Source organism: Epithele typhae, assembly GCF_022376455.1.
Source record: "Epithele typhae strain CBS 203.58 chromosome Unknown BXZ73scaffold_5, whole genome shotgun sequence".
Classification (NCBI taxonomy): Eukaryota; Fungi; Basidiomycota; class Agaricomycetes; order Polyporales; family Epitheliaceae; genus Epithele; species Epithele typhae.
In genome coordinates, this window is record NW_025954196.1 from 74,377 (window position 1) to 99,385 (window position 25,009).

Below are 25,009 nucleotides of genomic sequence, written 5' to 3' on the forward strand. Positions count from 1 at the left end.
ATGTAAGCATTGTTAATAGTGATCCCCTGTGACTATTTGTGACGCCTGTGTAACGAGTCGTTTCCCATGTACAAGCGTGACCTTAGCTTCTGGCCTGACTTGAAGTCGCCAATTACGAAACAGGTACCGCACCGGCAGCGCACCAGTCTCGCTAATCCTGGGAACGGAGTCAGATGGCAAGTAGACGGTACAGCGAGCATCTCAGGCAGACCACCCTGCGCCCCACGTCCATCTCACGGTGGCTGACCTCTTCGACCGCCCTGCCTGCACAAAGTGAGTACTCGCCGCACGTTCTGTCTATGGTGACTGATAAACGCAAGCCAGATGGAGATAGAGCTCATCCCTCGCGTTCTTCCCCCTGGTGAAAACTCACTGCGTTATTTCGACGGGTTCAAGGCGAAGCCAAGCACCAGCAGCGTCACAATAGAGCAGCTGGAAGTTGCGACGGTCGTCGAAGCACCATCCCGAAGACACAGTGTCCCAGTAGTCAAGGCCCACGGAGATGACGAGACGGCGGAAGACGCTCAGCCGCCTCAAGCGCAGCCTCCCCTCCCTCCGCTTCCTCTCAAGGCTCACTTTATGTATGGCACGCTTCTGTGGACCATGTTCTTGTCGGGGTGGAATGACGGCACGCCTGGGCCGCTTATCCCGCGCATACAAGAAGTCTACCACGTACGTCTCCTTCCTGCATGCAGGACCTGAACCTTGATGTTGACTTTCGGATTATTCAGATTGGATTCATAGTCGTATCGCTCATCTTTGTCTTCAACTTCCTGGTGAGGCTTTATCAAGCTGACCATGTGGTATTGGTTTCTCACGAAGACGTGACCGTCTTGCAGGGCTTTGTCACTGCGGCTGCTCTCAATGTCTGGCTCACTGATAAGTACGGTCTTGGAAAAGTCATGGTCGTCGGTACAGTGAATCCTCACATCGACTGACATTCAAAGGCGCTGAGCACCGTTTTGCTTTCCCTAGGCGCGGTATGCCAAATCGTAGGATACTGTTTGGCGGCGCCAGCCCCGCCTTTCCCTGTCTTCGTACTCGCACATCTCTTCAACGGACTGGGGATATCTCTTCAAGTAAATCCATCCATCAATGGTTTTTCGAGAACGGATGAACTCACACGCATGGTTACAGCTCTCGGGCTCAAACAGCTTCGTATCCAGTTACCGTCAGAACGTCTCAACAAGGCTGGCTTTGCTACACTCCATATACGGTACGCGATTTATAGATTCCACGGGAAGATTTGCTAACGTGAAATATTAGGCGCAGGAGCCTTGGCTGCACCACTTGTCGCGACGCAGTTTTCGCAGATGACTCACTGGTCCTTCCACTACCTCATCTCACTCGCCATGGCGGTCGTCAACATAACGCTCCTGGCGGCGGTGTTCCGGCTGAAGACGCACGACGGTATCTCCCTGTCGTCGGTTGGTACTTATGCCACTCTACTAATGCCTAGCTTTAGAGTGTCTGCGCGAGATTGGTATCACGCCTGCAACGGACGGGGCGACAGACGAAGTCACAACGAGCAAGTACAAGCAGATGATGAAGCTCCCCATCGTGCACCAGCTCGCGCTCTTCATCTTAATCTATGTTGGCACCGAAGTTACGCTCGGAGGTACGTGATTTCTTCACCGTCCCTCGTGGAGCTTGAAAGAACATCGACGCAGGGTGGATCGTGACGTACGTCATCGATCTCCGTGGCGGAGGACCCTCGTCCGGATACATATCGTCCGGATTCTTCGGAGGCGAGTCGCGCGTTTTCACAAGCACTCCTTCATGCAGGCTGATTTCTGTCAAAGGCCTCATGGCGGGCCGTATCTTACTGTTGGGAGTCAACAAACTCGTATGTCTCTCGCGAATGGCACTCGTATGCATCAGGTCTAACGTGCATCCTGACACAGCTCGGAACCCGCCGCGCCATCCTGCTCTACGCCCTCCTAGCGATCGGGTCAGTCCCTCCGATCCGTGTCACGCGCTCTCGCTGACAGTCATGCGTGCATACAGACTAGAACTCGTCGTCTGGTTAGTGCCCTCGCTCGTCGGCGGCGCCGTCGCCGTCGCGTTCGTCGGTATGCTCCTCGGGCCCATGTACCCCCTCGTCGTGAACCACGCGCGGCAAGTGCTTCCCCCGTGGCTCCTCTCGGGCTCGATCGGTTGGATCGCGGGCTTCGGACAAGCTGGGTCTGCGTTCCTACCGTTCGTCACTGGCGCGCTCGCGTCCAAGGTCGGGATCAAAGTTCTGCAGCCTGTGTGAGTACTGCTCCGCTTTGTCATGAAGGCAATGGTGATGTGCTGACGGCGTGGTGCAGTATCGTGTCGATGATGGGTGTGATGGTCACCGTGTGGGTGTTCGTACCCCATGCACCTCGCCGCTTGGAGTAGATCGGAAAATGACGATCCAAGTAGAAGTGGTCTCTGTACAACGCATGTGCAACGATCCAAGTAGAAGTGGTCTCTGTACAACGTATGTGCAACGATCCGTCGTGTCCGTACGTCTCCCGGTCCTAGAGAAAGCGAAGCGATATGCAGCGACAGAGAAGCAAACTAGTCAACAACGTCCAAGTCACCAAGCGTGTCCTCCCTCCTCTCCGTCCTTCTCACACCACGACCGCCGCCGCCACGAGCACGCACACGCCCAAGCACGCGCTCGCGAAGATCCCCAGCGCCCTCGGCAGCCCCGTCCAGAAGTACCCGAGTGCCCCCACAAGCGCGAACACGAACCCGACGACGGCGAACGCGCCCGCCGCGCTGTGGCACCGGGAGAGCGTGCGCACCATCCGCGCGAGCTGCGCGACCGCCGCGTCGCGCTCGCCCATCTCCGCGTCGGGGGCCGTGGGCGCGCATCCGACGGACCGGAAGATGCCCCACGGGCGGACCTGGTGCACGGAGACGAGCGCGCGGAGGTCGAGGTGCGCCTCCCAGTCCCAGACGGAGGGCACGCGCGTGTGTGCGGAACTTGCGGAGAGGGTCGCGGTCTGAATCGGGGGAGCTTTGACGGCGGATGAAGTGGACGCGTCCCGCTTGGGGGTGGCCTCGGCGGCTTGCTCGGCGGCTTGCTCTTGCTGCTCGGCGTCGGTGAGGCGGTAGCGGATTAGGAGGAAGGAGGCAACGTAGGCGAGGATCGCTGCAGGCGACGTCCATGAGTACGTCATACTCAAGTGGGTGGGTAGAAGGCGAGCCTTACATGCGCACACATGGAGGATTATCGCACCACCAAGGAAGGCCATGATGACCTTGTCAGTGACAGTCCACATGTCTGGGTTCGAGTCTCGAGTTTTTGCAGGGAAAGAGTATAGCATGCTGTCGATGGACACGAAGAACGTCGTCTGCAATGCGGTCAAATCGAAACCGCGAGGTCGAACGAAGGGATGCTCACAATAACAGCCATCGTCTGCAGTCGATCGAGCCACACCTGGACAACCGCGATCAACGCTTGCTTCGGAGAGGTGGGTGGGGCTAATAAGAACACATGAGCCATATGCTCAAACGCGCGGGAGTCTTGCAACTAAACGCCCACCTGAGTCTACGAGCGCGGCGGAAGAGCGGAACATAGCGTCTTGTAGGGGCAGTCGGAAGTGGGGGGCCTCAAGTTTTCCGAGACCCCTGATGGAGCGACTTTTGTACTCGCGCGCTGGGGTGAAGGGGGAACCAGAACTTCGTGTGCCTCCGAGTCAAGTCGGTCACCTGTCTGGCGTCCGTAATCGGACCCGGGCTCATCCCGTCACCATCCAGACCCCGGTGGCCTCCGACGTTTCGCGCGTCCCGGTGAGGACTTCGGGAGCTTATGCTTGTGAAGGATCATCCGGCCGACGAGGAAATACGAGTGAATTGGTGAGAAGGGAAGGAAGCGGATCCGGGAGGTGGATGTGCGCCTGGGCGGCTCCATCTTGGCAGATGGGATTGGCCTGGTCGCGCGAGGACGTTTAAAGGCAAGGTGTTCAAAGGCAAGGTTTTCGAACAACAACCATGGAGGCGAAGCTGAGGTGACCAGACCGATACTCGAGACAAGTCCAAGATCCAGACAAGCCTTGTGGCTACAATCTCGTGAGCTCCGCCCTAGACCCAATCACGGTCCCCAGATCTACGTGCTCCAGATGAAGCTCGAGCGCGCCCGGGCATAGCCGCGACGGCCTGAACGACAGCCGGACGAACACCGAGAACCGCGGCGTCGCCATCCCCGCGTTCGCGGGCAGCTCGACGATCCGCGCGCCGTCCGCCCACGAACGGACGTGGTCGCGATTGCAGTCATGGGTAGGACCCGGGGCTGGAGGTGGCGCATCGTAGGTCCATTGGGCGTGGTCTCGAGGATCCGAGCGAGCGACGGTGTCGCTACAGCGTTCCACGGTGGCCCAAGGCTCCCCGCTGTTGTGGTGTGGCGGACATGCCAGTCGCGCCCGGGCCGTGTCGAGCCTGTCGTATTGCCCAGGACGTTCTGGGAGTCCGGAGAATGGAATCGGGGATGGGAGGGGCAGTCTCCCGAGGTCGGTAGGCAGCAATAACGCGCTCCTCGTGGATGGAGTCCGATGCCTCTGTGGGCGCGAGCAGGAGCAGCAGCATCCGAGTCGTACGACCAGTCCCACCAGCCCGTCGATGTACCGGAGCGCGAGCGGCGGGCATCCGCGCCAGTCGAGTGGGACAGCGGGGTTTGGGGGCAACACGACGCGTGCCCCGTTGGCACGCATCGCGGTGAGCGTAGCGCGAGGGACGCGGAAGGGGGCTGTCAGCGTGCGGTTGAGTGCGCCGGAGCCGCCCGAAGGTGCGACGGAGACAGTGGGAGTGGTGCGCTGAGCAATGTACAACTCTTTCCATTGGGGGCGGGGGGAAGAGGTGCTGCCAGACAAGGATGGATGGATGGACGGGTCGGCGAAGACGAAGGCGAGCCTTGGACTGCAGAGACGATAAAGGGGCCCAGCAGGGCTGGTAGCATCCGGACTGCGTTCGAGTCGAAGAGCGAGTTGAGTGTCGTCGAGTGCGCTGAATACGATACCCAGGAGTTCGCCAGATGACAATGATATGATTGGAAGGCTCGCAAGGACGCCATGCGAGGTGACAGAAAAGGTAGGATGCCGGGCGGCATCCCATTTGGGGCGGTTGCGGTGGCGTCGAGTCTGCAAAGCACGTTAGCTGTGAAACGGGCAGTCACTGCATGTACGCACTGATGGCGGTGTGAATACCACCTGCGAGCCCACGAACGCGGAAGGGGAAGACGCAAAGAGCGTGGGGGAGTCACTATCCCGAGGTCGATCCTCTTGCCAGTAGCGCCGATCGTCGGCGAGGACAAGCTGCTGCACCTCGCCCCACGCGAACAGCGAGGTATCGGGAGACTGCTTCATGATCTCCTCCTGCAGCCGCTGGAACGCGCGCCGCCCCTCCCCGTAGAGCGTCGGCATGTTGACCCCAAAGATGCCCATCAGGCAATACGCCTCGTCTTCCAGCCGCGTCGTCTCCCGGCGCGCGGCCCACGACATGCGCTGCGCGACGCTGACGTCCGCGACGGCCGTCTCGAGCGCGAGCACGCTGCGCGGGATGCTCGTCGCCTGCTCCAGGAGGTCCGCGAGCTCGGCCTTGGTCCCGAGCACGTCCCAGTCCGCGGAGAGGAAGACGACGAGCTCCGGCGCGAGCAGCTCTTGCAGCGTCCATCCGCGCGTGTGCCACTTGCTCCCGCGGAACCTCGCGCGGAACCGCTCGCCCGTGGTCATCCCGTTCTCGCTGCGCGAGTCCCACTCGTCTTCCGCCCCATACTGGACTTCGAATGGGCCTCCGAACGTGTCGAGCGGCCATGGGTACACCGCAGGATCCGAAGCCGCTTCTCCGAGGACGCTTGGATCGTGGTCGTTCGCGTCGGACTTGCCGGATCGCACGGGACGGACGTCGGAAAGATAGGCGTAGCAGACCTCCGCGAGGGAGTAGTAGCGATACATCGAGTTGATCGCCTCCGAGAGCTCTGCGCTGCTGGTCTTGTCGATACAGCAGGTGTCTATCCAGAGCCATTTGAAGCCGTGTCGCGCCGCGAGCTTGCAGGATTCGCGGATCTTCGGCGACGCTTTCTTGAGCGGGTTTGAGCCCAGTTTCCACCGAGATCTTCGGCGATGAAGGCGTCGTATGTCCTGAAAAGTCTGCTCTGGAGGTTCTGGGGACTTGCTCCACACGTGGGAGAGGATCGCGTAGCCGCCCGGTACATCTTCTGGAGAGCTGAAGTAGTGAAGTTCGGCGCGGTCGGTACTCAGCAGCCACATGTCCTAGAAGAAATAGAGAGAGATGTGTTAGATGTCTCGGGATAGTCAACAAGATGCACAAGTCATGCAGGGGAGTCAAGGACAGCTGTTGCTCTTGGCTGTCGGCATTCGATCGTCTTATGTATCCTCCAGACGTGGACAACATAAATGGAAGCCGACACTGTCGGCTGTGTATTGCGGTGTCAGTCAAAAAAGACAGCGGAGCTTGCAGGTGGGGGACTTACGCGGCTTTAGACACCCTTCTACGAGTAAGTTGCCTGTAGTAGACATGGTGTCCGTTGTGGTCAGTGGCGATGCCGAAATTCCGTAGGACGCGGAGGATTGCTGCCATGGGGCGGTGTGCAGTTGCAGAGTTGAGGCCTCGTGGCCGGCTAATCACTGCTACAGCCTTTGACAGCCCTTACTCCGTAGTTTGCATCTCGAGGTCTTGAGGTGCATATGGTGAACGTTGATTGTATTATTGATCAAGAAGGTACGAGAGTACCTCCCAGCCGTCAAGTATACGTATGCAAGCAAGGGATACCTCATAAGCGACCCTTCAGGAGACCGGTCATGAGTACGTGATGGATGAGAAGGAACAGCGGGGGGCAGATTCGTAAAGGTAGCACGGACGCATCGATACAGCAGGGCTCTCAGACTAGAGATGTTGTAGGGTAAGCTGTAAGCATACAGTATAGGTGTGGAGGCAACGTCACATCGTCCAGTTCTTTGGTATCTTCTTGTCTTCTCCTCAGTCACGACGCCCTGCGAAGCCCAGTGGAAAAACATGTGGAATAAGTACTCTCCCTCTCACAGCTCTGTGAATGACGCGGCCCTCGATACCACGCGCGAGGACGACCCTCTGGCGGACGACACAGGGGCCACCACGACCTCCTCGTACGAAGGAGGCGCCTCGCCCTCCTCGCTCTCCTGGCCTGCCACAAGGCGCTCGAACTGCTCCGGAATCGTGCTCCCACTCTCGGTGAGCGACGACGTGGGCGCAGACGAAAGGGCATCCGAGGGCTGGCGCGAGAGTGGCGGGCTTGTTAGTGAGTTCGCATCGGAAGTGGTTCGCGCTGGGGACTGCGGCTGGGGCGTGCGTGTGGCGCGAGGGTGGGAGGGGGATGCGTGCATCATGGTTGTGGGCGGCGAAATATGGTGGTGGAAAAGTGAGGGGAATTCACGGAGGTGTGGAAGGGCTGGAGGCATGGCAAACGTGGGGGTTGAAGGGGATGGCACGGCAGCGGCAACACTGATGTTGGCGTCTGCGAGGATGGGACCAGATAGAGTGGAGCCAGCCGCAGGGTGTTGCGTGTAGGGCGGAAGTGCGGTATGTTCAGGGTTGCACAGAGGCTGCAGAAAGATTGCATGAGAACTCGAAAGGACAAACAGTCAATGGGAACCTAATACGTACTGAAAGCAGGTGGACAGGAGTCTGGACGACAATGTCGAAAAGCTTCCGCTTGCCCGTCGACGGGTCCAACGCCAAGTCATCACCACGCTCAACGCGGATGATGACCTTTAACGTGTGCGCAATCCAGATGTTGCTGCGCTTGTTGCGATTTGTCGTATGCAGGCCAAACTTGGGGATCTGAAGGTCCTTGCGGAACTTCCATGGGCCTGGGCCCATGTAGCTCGACACGACCTCGCCTACGTCGTCATCGGGGTCGATGATCTCATACAACGGAGAGTGCTTGAAGGCTTCGGGATCTTCCGACTCAAGAGGCAGAAGGGCTGGGCCATCCTTCTTGGGGTGTTTCAGGGCGAGTAACGCGTGTCGCATAATCGCCTCTGTACGTGCGATACGTTTGAACCCCGTCCAGTAGTCCACGCGTTCTATAAACGACGTCAACATGAGCCATTGGGGCGGCACGGAGCGAGCGCACCTTCAATCAGCACCGAGATGCGGTGGACCTTCATCTTCGTCCAGGGCATGAATGCGACACTGATAGGCATCGTGCCTCCGATCGCGAAGCTCCGCCCAGAGATGATGATAAGATACTGCATCTGCGTGTCCCACTGTCGTTCCACCACGATGCTCTCCGACTCTTCCGTATCATCTTCTCCGGGGCTCGCCACGACTGTGATGTCCCGGCTGGCCGTGAGCTTCGTCTTGAAGGCGCCTGGGCGGTGGACCACCGCCTTCAGCTTCCACGAAACGGAGCCGTAGTCGACTTGCAGCGAAGGGGGGGAGTTCACGGGTATCGCGAATGAGATAGGGTATGTGTACACTCCTGAGCGCCCCGTCAAGAGGCGTCCATGCCGAGATAGACAACGCCGAGAACATACCTTTACGGAACTCCTTCCACCCATCGCCATGCTCTCGACCTTCGTCCGCCTCGAATCCCAACGCCTCGCTGACCCGAGCGAGCGTTGAGTGTTCCTTGGGCGGCGTGCTCACGTCCTCCGCCGCCTGCCCGAGAGACCGGTCCAGGGTGCGTCCCCGCGGGGGCGTGCGGTCCCCCGCGTGCGGAGGCTTGCTCTCGACGAGCGGCGAGCTCGACCGCACGCGGTCCTTCATCGCGTCGAGGAGCGCGCTCGCGAACGGAAAGCGCTTGTTCTTCCGGCCGCGCACGCTTTCGTCCCCCTCTGCCTCGCGCGTGCGCGAGGGCGTGCGCGCGCTGCGAACCGCCGCGCGCGAAGGCCCGGGGTAGTGGAACGGGGTGGTGCTGCTCCCGACCTGGAACTCGTGGTCCTCGTCGATGCTCATGCGGCGCGAGTCGGCGGCGTCTCGGGAGGACCAAAAACCGGAGGAAGAGCGACCTGTGCGAGAGGTAGAACGGCCGACGCCTGATGCAGAACGTCAGATAGCGTCCCAAAAATAGGGAGGAGGGGACTCGCCGTTGACATAATGCTCTGTGTCGACCGCGCGCCGAAGGTCTTCTCTACTGCGCGCGGGTGATTCGTCCCCGTATCGGGGGAGGCCGGGAGACAGCGGGGTCAACGGGGGCACGACGTCGTCGTTGAGGGAGACGGTCGGGGAGTACGGGGGCGAAGCGATTGTAGGAAGGGTGTTCTCGCGGTGGGCGACGACGCCGCGCTGGAAGTGGGTCTGATCGACGCTCATGTACCGCCGTGGCATGCGCCCCGAGCCCTCACGCGAGTGCGGGGAGCGCCCGCGTTCCCGGCGCGTGTGCTCGCCCGTGGAGGAGTGCTCATTGGAGAGACTTGAGCGCTCCGAGTGGTCTTCGTCGTCGTGCTCGAGCGCGAGTCCCGGGCCGACTGAGATGTTGCGGCGGCCGCTCGCGCCAGGAGCGGCGCCCGCGCGAAAGAAAACGCAGGTCTGGGAGTGGATGACATGGTCTTCGGTGATCTCGACGCGTCGCGCGCCCACACCTGCGAAGGGGGGCTGAGGGGGAGAGGGAGCGTATCGGTCGAGATAAGAACGCACCTTCGGGCCATGCAGTCACTGTTTTCCCCAGGAGCTCTACCTCGATGCTGGTGATTCGGGTAGGCTTGGCGAGCGTTAGGACGAGAAGACCGCGCACCATGCCGGGTGCAGCGTCCGCCTGGATTGTTCTCTGGCGGCCAGTGGCGTCCCCGGCGCGAAGGAAGACAACGGACTCGGCGAGGCGGACATCGAGTGCATTCTTGTGCAGGGTCGCGACTTTGGGCGGGGCGGGGGGCATGAATGGGGGACAGGGAGACGGAGTGGGGGAGGAGGGCGAGTGCAGAGGCGACGGAGCTAGGGAGCAGGTCTATGAGCTCCTGTCGCTGCCGCCGGGGGCGAACGGCGTACCTGACTTCATTTTTCCATGCACCAAGGCCCGCGGCCCGGATCTCTGCAATTCCGCAGGGTTAGGGGCTGTGCGTCACGACTCAGCAGGCGGTGCACCCACCGTGAACTTGAGCTTCTGGTGCCGCATTGGCGGCGGACGGGGGGATGGCAGAGAGAACGCTCGGGATGCTGGTTATATGCGCCAGCACCGCCAGCACCGCCAGCTCTCGATTCCTGCCCCGGCCGGCTCACGGGTCGCGCGCGGAAGCTGATCGCGTCGCATTCGTTAAAGGCCACCGTTCTTGTCCGCTGACCGCGCTTGACCGGGCCACTCGGCGTCGCAGTCGGGGAGCCGGCTTCTGTTGCGCGAGATGCGTTTACCCACACGGGCCCACATACGGCCCGGTGCGCTTGCCGCGCCATCGTCGCGGCCGCGCGCTGGATGCGTCTGGAGCGCGGGAGATGGGCACTCTCGAAAAAGGGAGGCCTCGCGCTGAGCTCGAGCACGTGGGTGGAAAGGAAGATGCTCGGCGGATGGCCGTCCTACTCCGTTCTGAGGCCTGGACTTCGGGCGGCTGAACGTCATACTCATTCTCCCTCGGGGCTCCAGGCGCGCTCTGGGCCCACATGTCTCGAACAACAGCCCAGTTCCCCGAAAGATCCCGGAGATACACGGCCTATGGCATATCCAAGATCTCACAAAGTAGATGGTATCGTGCAGTGTGAACTGTCTAAACTACGGATTCTACATCTTCGACTGGAGCGCCCGCAGCCGTGCGTGCTGCATGCTCTCGTCTGTACCAAACATCAGATTATGGCTAATAACAACGGCAAGTGGACTCACAGTTGGTGTTGAACAAGTTGTCACCAGGGACGGAAACGATGTGCGAAGTGAGGGAAGAGGTATCGAGCATCTCAGGCACAATTTCCTTCAGGGTGCGTGCCCCAAGCAGGCGCATGTTCATCTCGAACTCCTCCTATATGCAGGTTGAGCATTCACACCGACACCGTCAAAGTAGGGCGAAGCACGTACGTTGAGAATGGTGAGGGCGTGACTGACACCCTCATATCCGTATGTCGAGAAAGCGTAGATGAAGGGCCGTCCCAGTCCGACAGCGTTGGCGCCCAGCGCGATGGCCTTGAGCACATCGCTTGCGCGGCGGACACCTCCGTCGACAAACACTTGGAACTTCTCGTTGGGGAACTTGAGTCCGCGCTGCTTGCCTAGCTCACGGACGACCTCAGCGAGGACCTCGATCGCGGAGCGCGAGAACTCGAGCTGACGCCCGCCGTGGTTGGAGAGCACGACGCCCGCGAGTCCAGCATCGTAAGCCAGTAGCGCATCTTCCCAACATTGCACGCCCTTGAGGATGATCGGCACTACAATACAGTCAGAATCGCATGCGGGAAGAGTGTGTAGGCGAGGGGCATACTCTTAGTGATGCTCTGGAACCAAGGAATATCCTTCCAGTCGAGACCGGGGTCGATGAAGGACTGGGAGAACACTCAATCAATGAAGTGAACGCGCATTCACGAAATATGCTCACGCTGATCGCACGCGCCGCTCCCTGTGAGCGGTCGACCTTGTCCTCATGCTTGTTTGTAGTGACAACGTCGGGGTCTTCAGCTTCGAACTTCTGGCGCATATCCTACAAAGTGGCCTCAGACATCAGAAATGACACAAATCTAACAAATTGTCTATCGACTGACCTTCTCGCGTCGACCAAGTTGAGGTGCATCGACGGTGATAAAGAGCGCCTTGATGCCACGCTTCTCAGCGTGTTGTATGAACTTCTTCGTGATCTCGCGGTCCTTGTTCACGTACCTACATAAAAAAGTCAGTGGATATTGTTGGGTAGAGAATATACTTGTAGCCACTCACAGTTGGAGAAACTGAGATTGGCCAGGTTGAGCGGCATCAACAAGCTCGTCAAATGAGCAAGATGCAAGCGTCGGGATCTGCGCATGTAATCAGTCACTCGGATGTCGTGGTATGTCTAAACACGGATCTACCATCTGGATGATACCGTGCTCCGCCGCAGCCTTCGTCAAGTTCAGCTCACCATCTGGATGGCCGAGTTTCCCAAGAGCTGTTGCGGACTATGCACGGCGTGAGCATTTGCCCAACGAAAAACACACGAGTGACGTACAATGTACAACGGCATCTTAGACGGCTGGCCGAGGATCGTTGTTGACCAGTCGACAGTGGTAACATCGCGTAAAATGCGAGGCCGCCACCACAACCTACGAACACCGAGTAAGTGTTGTCGCCAATTTCCCTTCCGCACGGGGACCTGCGTACCTGTGGTACGCAGCATGGTTCTCTCTGAGGGTGATCTCGTCCTCTGCAGCAGAGCTGTAGTACGCCCATGCCTTGTCCGGTATCACCATCCGAGCGATTGCCTGACGTAGAGGGTCTTGAGGGTCTGTACATGCAAACCACATGAGAAAAGCAGACGTACCTCGAAGTCGTGCAGGTTCAGAATCTCCGAAAGCGACGGACGGTTGGCGACGCGCTCCAACCGGGCTTTCTCCTCGTCGGTGACCTCAACCTCCACTTTGAGAACGGTGCCGGGGTCAACAGGACCCAGGCTAGATGCGTGTCGAGCGTCAATGACAAGGAAAGCAAAAGAGAGCAATGGGAGCTCACTGCTTCTCGGGCGGAAGGTGCGTCGTGATAGCGTCTGGAGGGTGAATGGGTTCATATTCCGCTCTAAAGGGTATACGGAGTGTAAGGGGTTGGAAGTCAGAGCGCAAAAAGCATACACGCACGTAGCATCTTTGCCTGCATACTTGAGAATGATCTTGCTACCTCCAGGGTGGTCTAGAGTGGATGTATGCGTGAGGACACGGACAGAGTCCACTTGAGTAGAACTTACCATCGAGGAACTCGGTAACGTCATACACTTTTCCTGCAAGCAACAATCCTCCATGAATACGACAAGAAGAAGAGAGCAGGTGTCTGAATGACAACGCACCATGGACGATGATCCAACAGGTCTCACGCGAGTTGTGTTGCGCGACCTCCTTCCCCGAGTATGTCTTGCCAGTGCTCATGGTGCTGGAAGAATGAAACCGAGGCTCAGAGAGGGTGTGGTGAAGGTGTCAAGAAGCGGGGGAAGGGGGAGGGAGGACATTACTACGTGAACCTCGCTCAAATATTGTTGCGAAGCTGAGCCCACAGGCCTCAGCTTGTGGCAACCCCGTGGGGCCGGGCCGGAGTGCCGACGGGATTCGGGCGTCCGTACGGCGCCTGGCGCCTACCCGGGACTCCACTCCTCTCCTCCGCTCTCTCGCTGCCCTCCGTTCCGTTCGCCGTGAAGCACGACAAAAACTTGGTCAGGCTATTACTAGGGCGACGGGAAATAGCTCGGCGCCACGATGAATAAAGCTGGGATTGGATGCGAAGAGGTGAGCAGTGCATCGGTCCAATATAGCTCTTCCCCTCAATCCACCGGGCGGTGTTGGATGTGCTGGCTCACCTTAGCCGTGTCATGCGTTACACGTGGCTCGAGCATGTTGCTGTGATTATAAGCCAACGGTTTTTCCGGCCAGAATCGGAAAGCTGCGGATACCCGCACGGCGTGGGCACACTCCGCGCAGGTTTTTGCATGTGCTCCCAGTGTTCTCGAACCTCGATGCATGGCGTGAGCGCGCTCAGAACCAACCCGCCGCCCATATCTCGAATTCGTTTCACCACGCGGTCGAATGAGCGCTCCACAGACGCTTGATGGACATTGGACCGCTCGCAGTTCGATGGCAAGACCCTCAGCGACACCCTAACGCCGTTCCGGTGCCAGACACAGGTCGCTTGAGGCGATTAGTGGTGACGACAGGCCAGTGCTCCGCGTCCGTGCCCGGGAGCTTTCAGCCAAGTAGTGTCTCTTGAAAGAGCATGCTCGACCGTTCTCAGTGGGCGTCGACCTCCCGGCTTCCATGCAGCGCCGCGCATGGTCTAGAGTGCAGAATTGTGTGCGTTGTGTGTCCCCCGATCTTTGAACAGCACTCACGAGTTCTTCAGCCGACCGCACATCAAGGCTTCCTGAACTTTATCGGGAGCATATAGGTCCGCGCACAGCGCACCACCCACTCGAGCCTGGCTCCTCTGCCCTCCCCTCCCCTGCAGAACTCTCATCTATTGCGCGCCTTTCGCCATGACTTCTGGTACCAGCTTCAAGGTCGAAATTGTCGATGACCCCGCCCTCCATTACTCTCTCCCCCTCGATCAGATCTCGACGAACCCCAGCAATGCTCCCGACCAGAATCTGAATGACGACGAGACCACAGCCAGCAAGACAGCCTGGAACAATACGATGTCCATCATCGTGCAGCCCGTTACCCTCTGGTACAACTTCACTGGTGAGCCCATTTTTTACTCGAGCCTGGTGCGGGAGATACACGGGTTTCGCCATAGGTGTGTCCCGTGTGGCTTTATACGGCGCCATCCTGAGGCCAGATCCCTCTGGTGGCACGGCATCTGCAAATTACAACCTCGATGGCAATACGACTCACAAGGAGGTTCCCTTTTCCTCCTTCGTCATTCCGGACTATCCTCTCTTCGTCTCCGAGCAGTTGGACCCCGGTCGCACTTACAACCTCTCCGTGGATGTGACCGCTAATGCTCAGAGACCCTACCTCGTTGACTACCTTCTTCTTTACAATGACTTTGCGCCTTCCCCAATCAATTCGGCTACTGCAACAAGTACTGCGACTCAAGCTCCCCAGTCGATTGACTCGATCCTCAAACCGTACGTCTGGCCTGTGATAGGGGCTCTAGGGGGCGGCTGTGCTCTTCTTCTCGCTGTAGTGCTCGTCTTGAGCGGAGCACTCTGCAAGCGAAGGAAGAAGGACCGCGTTCCGTCGTGGAGGTATTCTGGTAAGAGTCACCGAGCCACACCTCCAAGTTCAATGATTCTCATTTTCTTACTACACTCATCCAGAGCCAAACCTTCCGCCCCCGGCCGTGTCTCCGCAGCCATCTGCACTCAAAAAGAAGAGCAGCATGCCACTTTCCGAGAAGACTGGCCTCCCAACTTCCAAGCCACCGCCCCCAGACGACTCCCCGGAGATCGATACACTCTCTCGCGATTACTCGTACGACACCAAGGACTTCGCCCCCAGCCGTCCCGGTCCTCCATCCTCGTTCCCCACACGCGGCTCGAACTACTCCTCCGTCTCTCTCGGGTCCACCGCCGTGTCGTCCTCTCCCATGCCAACGCTCGCTCGTTCCGGCACCGGTCTCACCTACATGCCGTCCTTCGCCACCGCTCCGCAGACGCCCGTCCCCCACGCGTTCGCCACGCACCCCCCGCTCCACCACCAACAGAGCATGGCCTTCGCCCAGCCGAGTCTCCCGTTCGCGGACCCGTACGCCCGCCAGGGCAACCTGGACGTCATGCCCGAGCTCACGCTCTACAACCCCCACGACGCCGCCTTCGCCGACGCCGTCCTCGCGGGTGCCGCCGCCGCCGCGACGTCCGCCTCCGGCCCGACTGCAGGGACGTCTGCGTCCGCAGCCGCCCGACCTGCCACCCCCGTGCACGTGCCGTCCCAGGTCCGCGCGCTCGAGCATCCCCCGTCGGACTCCAAGATGCGCCAGGAGATGTCGTCGTCGTTGTTGTTTTCGTCCGGCTCCCCCGTGCCCGCCCCGGCCAGCGCTTCCCTAGCTCCGATCGCGGTCGCAGCCTCGTCGAACGCACCGGCGGTCGCGCAGGTGGTGGGCCCGAACGGCTTCCTGCTCGAGAAGCAGGAGGTGCGGCTCGAACCGCCCACGCAAGGGCGGTACCACGTCGTCAACGAGGATCTGCTGCGCGAATCACCCACCGAGACCACAGGTGGATCGAATGCTGTGGGAGGCGCTGCGTCCGCGGAGCGCGGCGATGAGCATAGGTCCGACGGGGAGAGTCCGCCGGCGTACAGCAAATGAAGAGTAGGGTTTTCGGATGTACATTTGGGATCTGTATCAGGAACATGGCTTGCATGTATGGCTTTCCTCGTATGGCAGGGTCTTTACGGGGGTTGTATCTTTGTGTTACGATTACGATGTTACACGACTGTGTCGTTGACGACTTCTAGGGTGGTCAGGTACTAGGAGTTGGTTTGAAATGGTGTATACAGGGCGTCGTGAGTACACGTGGCGATAATGATGGTGGTACGAGTGCATAGAAGAGAGGGAGTGAAACGTTGAACGCTTGCTGTGGTTTGGCTGTGGTGGGCTACAGCCATGCGGCTGAGTGTGACTCAGAGCATAGATATCTCTGGTCAGCACCGTCAGCCGCGAGCGGCGCGTGTCGTCGTCAAGTTCGAGTGAAGATTCGGAGTCGCGTTGCTTTCATTCAAGCGTACATGGCTAAGTACATTCGGCACCTTCGAATACGGCTGCCACATTACATGCCACAGATCACAATACATGCCATAGGCCGGCTACAAAACAAGCACACATTCTCAGAAAGACTGTGCATACATGTCGACCACTCCCAAAGCCTCTCGACCGAGTCCCTGGCACTGGGCACGCTGTTCCCATCCGTCCTCACATCGTGTGGTCACCGATCAAAACGACGTATCCCTCTTGGCCCGCGGGGCTCGATGGTCCTGGAGAGGTCGCAGGTGTCGTATCCGCACTGCTCGACAAGGCAGGCGTAGGTGGCGTCCGCGAACCCTCCGCCACAAAGTCGGACTCGTGGGACTCGATCGGCGCCGTCGACGGTGGCCGAGGAGCGTCCCCGCCCATAGCCTCCCTCATGGCGTCCACGATGTTCTCCGTGCGGCTAGGGAGCGGAATCCGTATGTCGCGGTACGAGTCCGGGACGCGCTGGCCTCGGCGGAAGTCGCCGCAGAGCTTCCTCTTCAGCATCTGGAGCACCTCCGGGTTGATCTGGAGGCGCCAGCGCAGCTTCTGGCAGACCATCCACTCGATCTCGGTGATGTCGCTCGGGCTGGAGAGGATCGCGCCCCGCATCCTCTCGACGAGGAGCTTCGTCCGCCCGTCCCAGTCGTCGACCACCTTCTTCGCGATGAGGACGGCGACGAGGAAGAGGCGGTGGCCGGAGGCACGGTCTTCGATGATCCCGGTGGCCTTCAGGTTCCAGAGGAGGTACAGAGCGCAGAAGATCGCGTCGGCGTCCAGGGTGACCACACGGGCGATGTTCACGATGAACCGGTCGAGCCTGTCAGTGGAAAACGTCTTGTCGACCAAGGGGCTGCGGAAGGTGGCCTGGAGGAAGTTGAAGGCGATGTACATGGCCTGGATTTGCTGCTTCGAGAACTGCGTGGAAAAGGGGTCGGTTGTGGTCAGCCCTGAAACCCTGGCAGCTATCGAGCATGTAGGAGAGAGGGCGAACCAGATCCTCGAGGCTAGGAGGGGGCGGAGTGGCAGGCTTGCTTGGACCGACCAGCGGCGCCAGTGGTTTTCGGTGGCCTTGGGGCCGAGAGGGAACGGACTGGAGCCGCTTGTGTGCGACGCCGATGGTTCGCTGCTCGCGAGGCATACCAGGACAGATGCTTGACCGAGTCCGACAGGGTGGGGAGAGAGAGGAAGGACGGCTGGACGATCCTAACCATGCATGCGGGGATCTATAACCTTGCACACGTGAGAATTTGCAAACGGTGAAAGAACAAAGGAGAAGCGGACGCGCTTACGGTCAGCGGCCTACGCGCCGATGATTCCTGATGAGGGAAGAATAACCATGAGGCTTCTGCGGTAGAACAGGGAGGCATCAGCAGTGGTATGTGGGAGAATGAGAGACAATAAACTACCAATTCACTGTGAACAAGGTGTGGTCGCTTTCAGTTCCGATTGTCAACTAGAGATTATGCTCATCCAAAAGTTGATGCGTTTCGTAGTAGTGTCTTGACGCGGTGGATCTTATGAATCCCAATCCCGTATATTCAGCCCCGGATTTGCCTGAGGCGTCGAAGTGGGGGGGGGGGGGGTTTCTTCCTCGGCAGACTTACCACAGCCGAAGCTGTCTAGTGTCGCCCAAGTCGCCACCAGATGCGAAAATGCGCCATCCAGCGCGCACGTGGCAGGCGCGGGGTGGGACGGGGCGTGGGACTGTGTCTGGCAGCGGGTAGACAAACGCCAGGATCCCTGCACCCCAATGATGTGTTGACTGTCCAGCATTCCTACATCAGCACCGTTCCTGGCTTCGCTCGAACAGCATCGATGCGCCGCGCACGGACCCCAGGCGAGACCCCTTAATATTCGTTGAAATTCCCAGCACAACGGCACGGAGCTCTTCGCAACGGCACCCCATTCAAATCGTTCCTGGGACACACAAAGACTCCACATGCTCGCCGTTGTCTCATCGCGGACCAACTCGCTTGACTGCGGCAATCCTGCTTCGCCACACCAAGAACCACGCGCGGCGCCAACATTCGAACAGAAAGTGATGATGGAAGTTTCTCACCAAGTCGGATAATCTGCCTCGAGTCTACCCGACTACAGTGGTCCACTCGCCGGATTCTGGATCCGACGTTCTCCGGTGGAACACGATTGAAAAACATATTCGCACAACGGCGTCTCGAAGACGGCCGCGGAGGCCTTGCTAGAGCTCCCACACGCCCACATTCCGGACGACAGCGAAGCTTCCCCGGGTAGGGGCGCTTTGAGCATGCTCTGGACACACATAACGCGCGTAACATGTCCCCTTGACCATCGCTCGCTCCCCACTCATCCCAACTCACGAACACGCTTACGACCTCCAATATGACTCACGAAACCCTCTTCGGCTCCTTCGTCGTCGATTACTCCATGATCAACACGAACAACACCCCCACGATCGCACCTACAGTGGGCGAGAATGTGACCGCCATGTTCAACGACGGCACCGACTTGAACAATACGTTCTGGGTCATCACCACTCCGACATCGTTCTGGTGTACCTTCAGTGGTGAGTGGAACCCCATGAATACCATGCGTGAACGTGCTGTATTCAGTGCCCGTGTTCAGGATTCCCGCGCGTTGCCGTGTACGGTGCAGTTGTGCATTACACCGATGATGAGCCTGCGACCGCAACCTACAGCGTCGATGGGAAGATCGCGGCGAACCAGACCCTTGTCTCCTTCGACTGCTTTCCCCATTTTCCTCTCTTTCTCGCAGAACTTCCCGACGCTAGTCGTCAACATACCCTCTCGGTGGACGTCGACGCCCGGCCGGCCGCACCTTATCTCCTCGACTACATCCTTCTGTATGACGCCCCGACGACCACCGCCAACTCGACTGTTCTCTGCGGTGTATCCACCCTCAGCCCCGCGTCAACCACCACCATCTCAACGAGCACGAGCGCTGCCAGTAGTCTTGCGTCGTCCGGGATTCCCATAGGTGCTCTATCCAAGTCTAGTACCACACGACTCGAACTGGCCGCTCTGATTTTCGCGATTGTACTATTGGGCTGTGCCATGGCATGTTTGATCTACCTGTATATCAAACGGTGGTACAGCAGGAAGCATGGTAAGCACATGCTTATATCTTGATACTCCCAATGTGCTCATGATGCATACCCTAGATTCCGAACAGTACAGAGTCACCCCGTGGGTCGGCATTGAACCCTCTCCACATCCATACACGAGGAAATGCCCTTCCGAGGAACACATGCTCCAACACTTTGACACGGACCGTCTCGTCTCCCCGTCTCCTCGCATCATCATCAACAGCGCAGCAAGCTCCACCACCTCCTTCGACACCACTGTCGCTGACGCGCTCTCCGGGCGCGTGGTCGGACACACGTCCATCCCCACTCCGCCGTCCAGTGCACACGTCCCGGCGGAGGAGAGGGTGACCGAATGCCATCGGTCGTCCTCGCGCGCGGACTCGTCCCTCAAACCCCAGCCTGTCCGCGATGTACGCGCCGGGCTGTGGAGGGTCTCGACGTTCCGTTCCACCTCCGACACCATCAGCACGGCGCCTCCAGAGACTCCTTCTGAGGAGCGGACCGGTCCACTGGTGCGTTGGCCTTGGGCGGGGATCGTCGCAGGTTTGCTGCAGGACGAGTTGTCTGCTGCTGTTGAGGCGGGTCGCTCGGCGAATGATGACGACACCTGGGGTGCGTCCGCCGTGTAGAAATTTGTAGAAACCCGCGCTATGACCTTCGAATGTATACATGTGCACTCGTGCAAATTCAATGACACAGCAGCGGATGTACAGAGGCAGTGTGGCATCGCCAGGAGTCCGCGAAGCTCACAATCGTCGTCGCCACACTCGGCCAGCCCTTCAACAACGGGGTAGCACATACACACGTGCGTGCGTCTGATGGGATTGTCCAGTTCGTTGCCACGAAAAATACCCAGCCCTCTGTCGGCGGACGTAGCACCGAGGATGGCGCGATCTGTACCCCTGCGCCCGAGTACGCGTAGCTCGATGCGAGGCTGATGTGCTCCCAGGCCCACTTAGATCATGCGCCCAGATGGCACAGACGAACGCTGCGTGCAGGACACAGACTGAGATATGAAAGAGTCTAGGAGAGGCCGCCTGTGAGAGTGCACTTCGAGCAACGCGGGTCCGGATATCTGGGACTCGGAGTCAGTGGTGGAGAGAGCGCTCCGAGGAGTCCGATGCGGTCAACCGTCGGAGTCCGCGGCCCGAGGCCCACGTGAACGCCTAGCCGAAAAGGGAAACGAGCGCCCGAACCCCGACCAAGTGGCCAGCTGTGGTCGGTGGGCCACCCGAGGCCACCCGTCGCCACCAACGACTGTCTGGGATACCCGGCCCAAGTGGCACTTCGGTATGACTGCGCCCTTGCTTCCTGAGGGAGACGTCCGACTAATGGCATATCATCAGCTAGAATTCCGTGCACGACGCGGCCATGGGCCTCCGACGATGCGGCTCCTCGCCCCGTCACACTGTTCCTGAAGAGCACGCGTCTCCGCCGCTCGACCAGGGGGCGCAGATGCGTCTGGAGCTCGTCAATTGAGTCATGCACAAAATGATGATGGCTGAGAGAAGCCTCTTGTCGGGTAACTAGCGGTTTGTTCTCGCGAGAAAATGGACTGAGCGCTGATCCGCTTGCCGTCCGTCAGATCTGCCTCTTGCTGCTCAACGGCCCGCGGCAGTCACGGGAAGCCAGTCTGTGTGGCATTCTTTGGACACCCTCGAGCGCAGAGAGTCGCGAACCCTTTGTGCACCTTCGCCCCCCATGGAGCTGTCATTGTTCACCTTCATCCATAAGTCCTGGCACGACATGTTTCGAACACTCAGACCTCGCTGTCTCCCCTCGTCTCATCGTCGTTTCCCCTCGTCTCTTCGTCGTCTCGTCCCCGTCTCGCCCCCGTCCCCCCCTCGTCCAGACCTCTCACGAAAACGCTCACGCGTCCCTCATCACGCCCTCTCTTCCCCTCTGCGCCTCTCCCCGAAATCCTTACGACCCTCAGCATGAACACACAAAATTTCGCCACCACCGTCCCTACCATCGCTAGCTCTGCCATCGCCGGCTCCGCCACCGTGTTCGTGTCGTCCAGTGCCACACACCACGACATCGACATGCGCCCATTCATGGTAGTGCTCATTGCAGTCGTGGGAATGGTGGTCGGTATTCTTGGGCGAGTCCTTTGGACGAGCCGGCGGAACAGCAGCCAATCCAAGCAGCCTGGTAAGCGAGTTTTCACCTTCGCCACCCCTCCGTGCTCAATAAACGTTCGATAGACATCGAAGAGCAGCTGGTGCAAGAGGTGCAAGAGGTGCAGAAGCCGCAAAAGCCGCAGAGGGGGAGGATTACGTTGATATTCGAACCCGAATTCTCAAAAGTGGACGCCAACCAAGACTCCGAGAAGGACTCGGCCGCTCCCTGCTCTCGCCTCGCGAGCCTCGAGTCTGGCACCGCCACTGGCGCACTCGAGTTCGCGCGTCCGCATCCCCCACCATTGCAGGCCCCTGAACCTGCGGTGCTGCCTATCAGTACACGTCACGATGGGGCGACGCTGTGGCCTCAGGAGAAGCGGGAGGAAATCTGCCTCGAGCTGGACGAGTTCGGGAAGGAGAGGACGGTCACTCGACCAGTTCCTGCGGCATTGATTTGGTAACGTAGATGAACGTTCGACCCTGGCGCGGAGGCTCGGTGGATCCGACCCGGCTCAACCACTTGCACATAGACTGCAAATGTGCTCTCGAAGAGCAGTTGCTTTGTATCGTTAGAGTACATATCGCCCGTATCCTTATTTGTCCGTAGTTGTATCTTTACTCACTCTCGGCTGTATTTTTACCTGATGTCCATAGATTCATTGATACCGTTGACCAGCACGAGGATACGATGTGCGCGGCGACCACAGCGGCCGAGGACAGTGTGTCGATGGCAAGATTGGGCATCTCACTGACTGAACCAGCGCGCTCACTATTGACACGACACCGGGTTGAACCGGCCCGTGCGAGCACGCGGAGCGCCGCGCAACGCTCTCCTTCCTGCATGCCGTCGTCTCTACCCACCTCCATCGTCCTGCTTCCACAACCTTGCTTAACACCCACGAAGACCTTCAAGCTTCATGGCCGCGCTTCAAGCCCGAAAGCAAGATTTGTTAACTGGAATCTGGTGCACTATCCCAACGACGAAGACAGCAGTTCATTCTTCACTCGCAGGCATTCATAAAGGTGCGCAACATACGCCCTTCCGCTCTTCCTTCTGTACCTCACTGCTGCTCCATTCTCACTGACCATGTTCTTCAGCTACATCGCCCGTGCAACCTTCAACGCCCAGGTCGGGGATGCATGAGATAAGTGAAGTTATCATTGACCCTTGTCCGCTGTAGCCGATGATGGCGAAGAGGGCGTAGCACGAAGAAAGCGAGCAGCCGCCCTGGGCGGTGCTGGTCGTGATCAAGCTGGGGTGATGGGGCGGAGCATGGCGCCGGCGGGCGTGGCCTCGCGCAAGTGGTGTCGGACAACCTGGCGATCGTGGCGCGAACATCTACGCGTGCAAGGTCAAGCGGCTGCAAGCCATCGCGCGGGGCCAGTCTGGCAACGAGCATGTGGTGCGTCGGACGGCCCGGCGATCGGACTCGTTGGGAGCGCAAGAGGAATGTGAGTGGAGACGGTGCGGCGATGAAGCGTGGACATGGATGCCTATACCGTCCTTGGACGCGGACCTCGCAGCATTTCTTGCTCGGCGGCCGTCGTCGCTAGCAGTGGAGGTGCACTCGCTGAGCACGCGTGCGCCCGATGAGATGGGGCCCGTGGTGGCGCCAGCTTCGAAGGGGAGCGCGGGGCAGGCTTGGTCAGAGGTTGAGCAGCAGGTGGCTCCCGCTGTTCGGTCGCGGACTAGGGCTGGCGCGTCGCGCTCGGCGAGACGTGCGTCGTCCTGGGCCTATAGATGTTGTGGGCATGCTTTGGGCGAAAGTCTAGGTAGGTGCTCGATGACTCGATACGCTCTTCATGGCACCTGACAGTGTAGGTGAATAGGATCTCGGACTCGGTGTTGCGTTCCGCTGTGGAATCTGTGCTTTAGGATTTTTATTTGCAACCGTGAACAACTTAAGTATGCTAGCCCACCCAACATAATCCTCGGACGGAAGGCGGGAACGTCACCCGGAGCGGATGCACTCGTCCTGACATGTCTCAGATCCCGCCATCCCTTCCCGCGCGCCGACCGAGCTACCACAGTGCGGGAACACATTTACGTATGTTTCGACATCGTCTTCCAGCGGGCTTTGAATGGCTGACCACATGCGCTGACTCTCAGGTACAGCACCGCGCGCCGGAAGGTTGGAGCGACGGACGCCGATGAAATGGCGACATCCCCAACCCCGTTCGGCCGGGTGGCAGGATATCAGCGCCGACCCAGATATATTCCCATCAGCATCGTGTAAATCCTTTCCCGTGGCTCGACTCCCAGGCGAGTCCTATTCTCTCTGGGCAGATGTCGACTCGCCACACTGATCGACTGCTCCCGGGCGGACCAGCGCGCCCACGGCGCCTCGCCCACGGCAACAGTCATAATCAGAGAGCGCACATGGGAGTGCTTCGCGGGATCAAAAACCACCCACACTGCGGATTTGGGCCTCGGAGTCCGTCAGAAGGGAGGAAGCTTCGCGCCATTCGGAGTTCGCCGGGCTCGTGCTACCCGACGCTGATATGTCCTTCGCATTCTAGGCTTATGAATTTACGGCGGTGTACGGTCGAAAAAAGATATGGAGGCTATGAGAATCCTCATGACCAGGTGCGTTGACTTCACCGATGCTAGATGTCAACAGATACGTCTGGGTAGACGTCGACGGTCGGCCGTCCGCACCGTATCTCCAGCTGCGCAGCTACCCTCAATTTCAATCAGAGGGTTCTGATCGCGCATTCTGCGGACAAGCCGGTTCCCAGGACTGCCAACCTTGGTCGTGGTCTGAAGCGGTCCTCCTCGGAGTTTACGCCAAGCGCCGGCCCACCGGAGTTCTCCCGACGGCGTACGCTCGTGCACGCGCCTGTGGGTGGGATCGCCCGCTCTGCAATTCTCTGAGCTCTGGCTCAGAGACCTGAAGCAGCGCAACCTTGGTGGCTACGCTCGCGCACATGGCGTATGTACGTACACACGAAGGTCAGCGTGGGTCCATGTGTGCGCCACATGTCAAGAAGAAGCCTGGGTGGTTCAGCCGCCTTGAGGAGAAGTGGCAGCAGACCTGGGATGCCTGGACGTCCAGCTTTGGTGCCTCTCGGGGGTGGCGGGCAGACACGAGAGGACGGAGGGCGGGCCAGGGGCTCGGGTCGAACACTCACGTGATGCTGATGGCGAGAGCAACGAGCGCCGACTCCCGCCGAGACCCTTGCCCGCCGCCACTTGACCGCCACCGCCGACGTCGCCGACTCGCCACCGAATATTCAAGCCCGTGATTACCGACGGCGGGGCCCATTGTGTTTAGATGCTTGGGTAGCGTTATTCCCGTTGTTATCTGAAGGAGATATCTAGCTAATGGGACTTGATCAGCTAGAATTCGGGGCACCGACAGCGAGCGAGCGGCGCGGCGACGGGCCTCCGCACCTTCACGTTGTCCCTGAGCCACCATGTGCGTCCGCCGCGGGCGCAGGGGGCACTGCTACGGCAAGCGCACGCCAATCCGCGAGCGCTGATGATGTCGGAGTTGGAGTCGTTTTCCAGCCCCGGAT

The 25,009-nt window shown here is 59.4% G+C and overlaps 9 protein-coding genes across 9 annotated transcripts; 4 read left to right on the top strand and 5 right to left on the bottom strand.

Moving 5' to 3' along the window:
- Window positions 1–173: 173 nt before the first annotated feature.
- Window positions 174–2,385, top strand: BXZ73DRAFT_87839 (MFS general substrate transporter; the record flags this gene model as incomplete). The annotated part of the gene is made up of 13 exons (XM_048024736.1): window positions 174–273; window positions 485–672; window positions 732–776; window positions 840–912; window positions 976–1,079; window positions 1,138–1,216; window positions 1,267–1,410; window positions 1,466–1,618; window positions 1,671–1,748; window positions 1,803–1,846; window positions 1,945–1,951; window positions 1,992–2,253; window positions 2,313–2,385. 13 exons carry the CDS (start codon window positions 174–176, stop codon window positions 2,383–2,385), a joined length of 1,350 nt encoding a protein of 449 aa, XP_047881410.1.
- A 215-nt stretch (window positions 2,386–2,600) lies between these two features.
- BXZ73DRAFT_97575 (uncharacterized protein) lies at window positions 2,601–3,554 on the bottom strand (the record flags this gene model as incomplete). The annotated part of the gene is made up of 4 exons (XM_048027409.1): window positions 2,601–3,127; window positions 3,188–3,329; window positions 3,380–3,459; window positions 3,521–3,554. The coding sequence occupies 4 exons, from the start codon at window positions 3,552–3,554 to the stop codon at window positions 2,601–2,603; spliced, it is 783 nt and encodes a 260-aa protein (XP_047881411.1).
- A 483-nt stretch (window positions 3,555–4,037) lies between these two features.
- On the bottom strand, window positions 4,038–6,239 carry BXZ73DRAFT_74466 (HET-domain-containing protein; the record flags this gene model as incomplete). The annotated part of the gene is made up of 2 exons (XM_048022025.1): window positions 4,038–5,111; window positions 5,160–6,239. The coding sequence occupies 2 exons, from the start codon at window positions 6,237–6,239 to the stop codon at window positions 4,038–4,040; spliced, it is 2,154 nt and encodes a 717-aa protein (XP_047881412.1).
- Window positions 6,240–7,028: 789 nt separating this feature from the next.
- Window positions 7,029–9,847, bottom strand: BXZ73DRAFT_41120 (uncharacterized protein; the record flags this gene model as incomplete). The annotated part of the gene is made up of 7 exons (XM_048018710.1): window positions 7,029–7,571; window positions 7,633–8,054; window positions 8,105–8,452; window positions 8,508–8,981; window positions 9,007–9,008; window positions 9,056–9,554; window positions 9,610–9,847. 7 exons carry the CDS (start codon window positions 9,845–9,847, stop codon window positions 7,029–7,031), a joined length of 2,526 nt encoding a protein of 841 aa, XP_047881413.1.
- An 834-nt stretch (window positions 9,848–10,681) lies between these two features.
- On the bottom strand, window positions 10,682–12,993 carry BXZ73DRAFT_97577 (FMN-dependent dehydrogenase-domain-containing protein; the record flags this gene model as incomplete). Its single annotated transcript, XM_048027410.1, has 15 exons — window positions 10,682–10,731; window positions 10,781–10,913; window positions 10,970–11,316; window positions 11,370–11,430; window positions 11,484–11,585; window positions 11,647–11,761; window positions 11,819–11,895; window positions 11,950–12,036; window positions 12,087–12,180; window positions 12,239–12,339; window positions 12,399–12,528; window positions 12,587–12,649; window positions 12,709–12,760; window positions 12,816–12,848; window positions 12,915–12,993. 15 exons carry the CDS (start codon window positions 12,991–12,993, stop codon window positions 10,682–10,684), a joined length of 1,524 nt encoding a protein of 507 aa, XP_047881414.1.
- Window positions 12,994–14,090: 1,097 nt separating this feature from the next.
- On the top strand, window positions 14,091–15,862 carry BXZ73DRAFT_97578 (uncharacterized protein; the record flags this gene model as incomplete). The annotated part of the gene is made up of 3 exons (XM_048027411.1): window positions 14,091–14,295; window positions 14,351–14,812; window positions 14,877–15,862. 3 exons carry the CDS (start codon window positions 14,091–14,093, stop codon window positions 15,860–15,862), a joined length of 1,653 nt encoding a protein of 550 aa, XP_047881415.1.
- A 603-nt stretch (window positions 15,863–16,465) lies between these two features.
- On the bottom strand, window positions 16,466–17,176 carry BXZ73DRAFT_41227 (uncharacterized protein; the record flags this gene model as incomplete). The annotated part of the gene is made up of 1 exon (XM_048018736.1): window positions 16,466–17,176. One exon carries the CDS (start codon window positions 17,174–17,176, stop codon window positions 16,466–16,468), a length of 711 nt encoding a protein of 236 aa, XP_047881416.1.
- A 1,467-nt stretch (window positions 17,177–18,643) lies between these two features.
- On the top strand, window positions 18,644–20,289 carry BXZ73DRAFT_74469 (uncharacterized protein; the record flags this gene model as incomplete). The annotated part of the gene is made up of 6 exons (XM_048022026.1): window positions 18,644–18,827; window positions 18,887–19,387; window positions 19,443–19,879; window positions 19,922–19,979; window positions 20,081–20,172; window positions 20,200–20,289. 6 exons carry the CDS (start codon window positions 18,644–18,646, stop codon window positions 20,287–20,289), a joined length of 1,362 nt encoding a protein of 453 aa, XP_047881417.1.
- A 1,015-nt stretch (window positions 20,290–21,304) lies between these two features.
- On the top strand, window positions 21,305–21,951 carry BXZ73DRAFT_97581 (uncharacterized protein; the record flags this gene model as incomplete). The annotated part of the gene is made up of 2 exons (XM_048027412.1): window positions 21,305–21,521; window positions 21,575–21,951. 2 exons carry the CDS (start codon window positions 21,305–21,307, stop codon window positions 21,949–21,951), a joined length of 594 nt encoding a protein of 197 aa, XP_047881418.1.
- Between the last annotated feature and the right edge of the window lie 3,058 nt (window positions 21,952–25,009).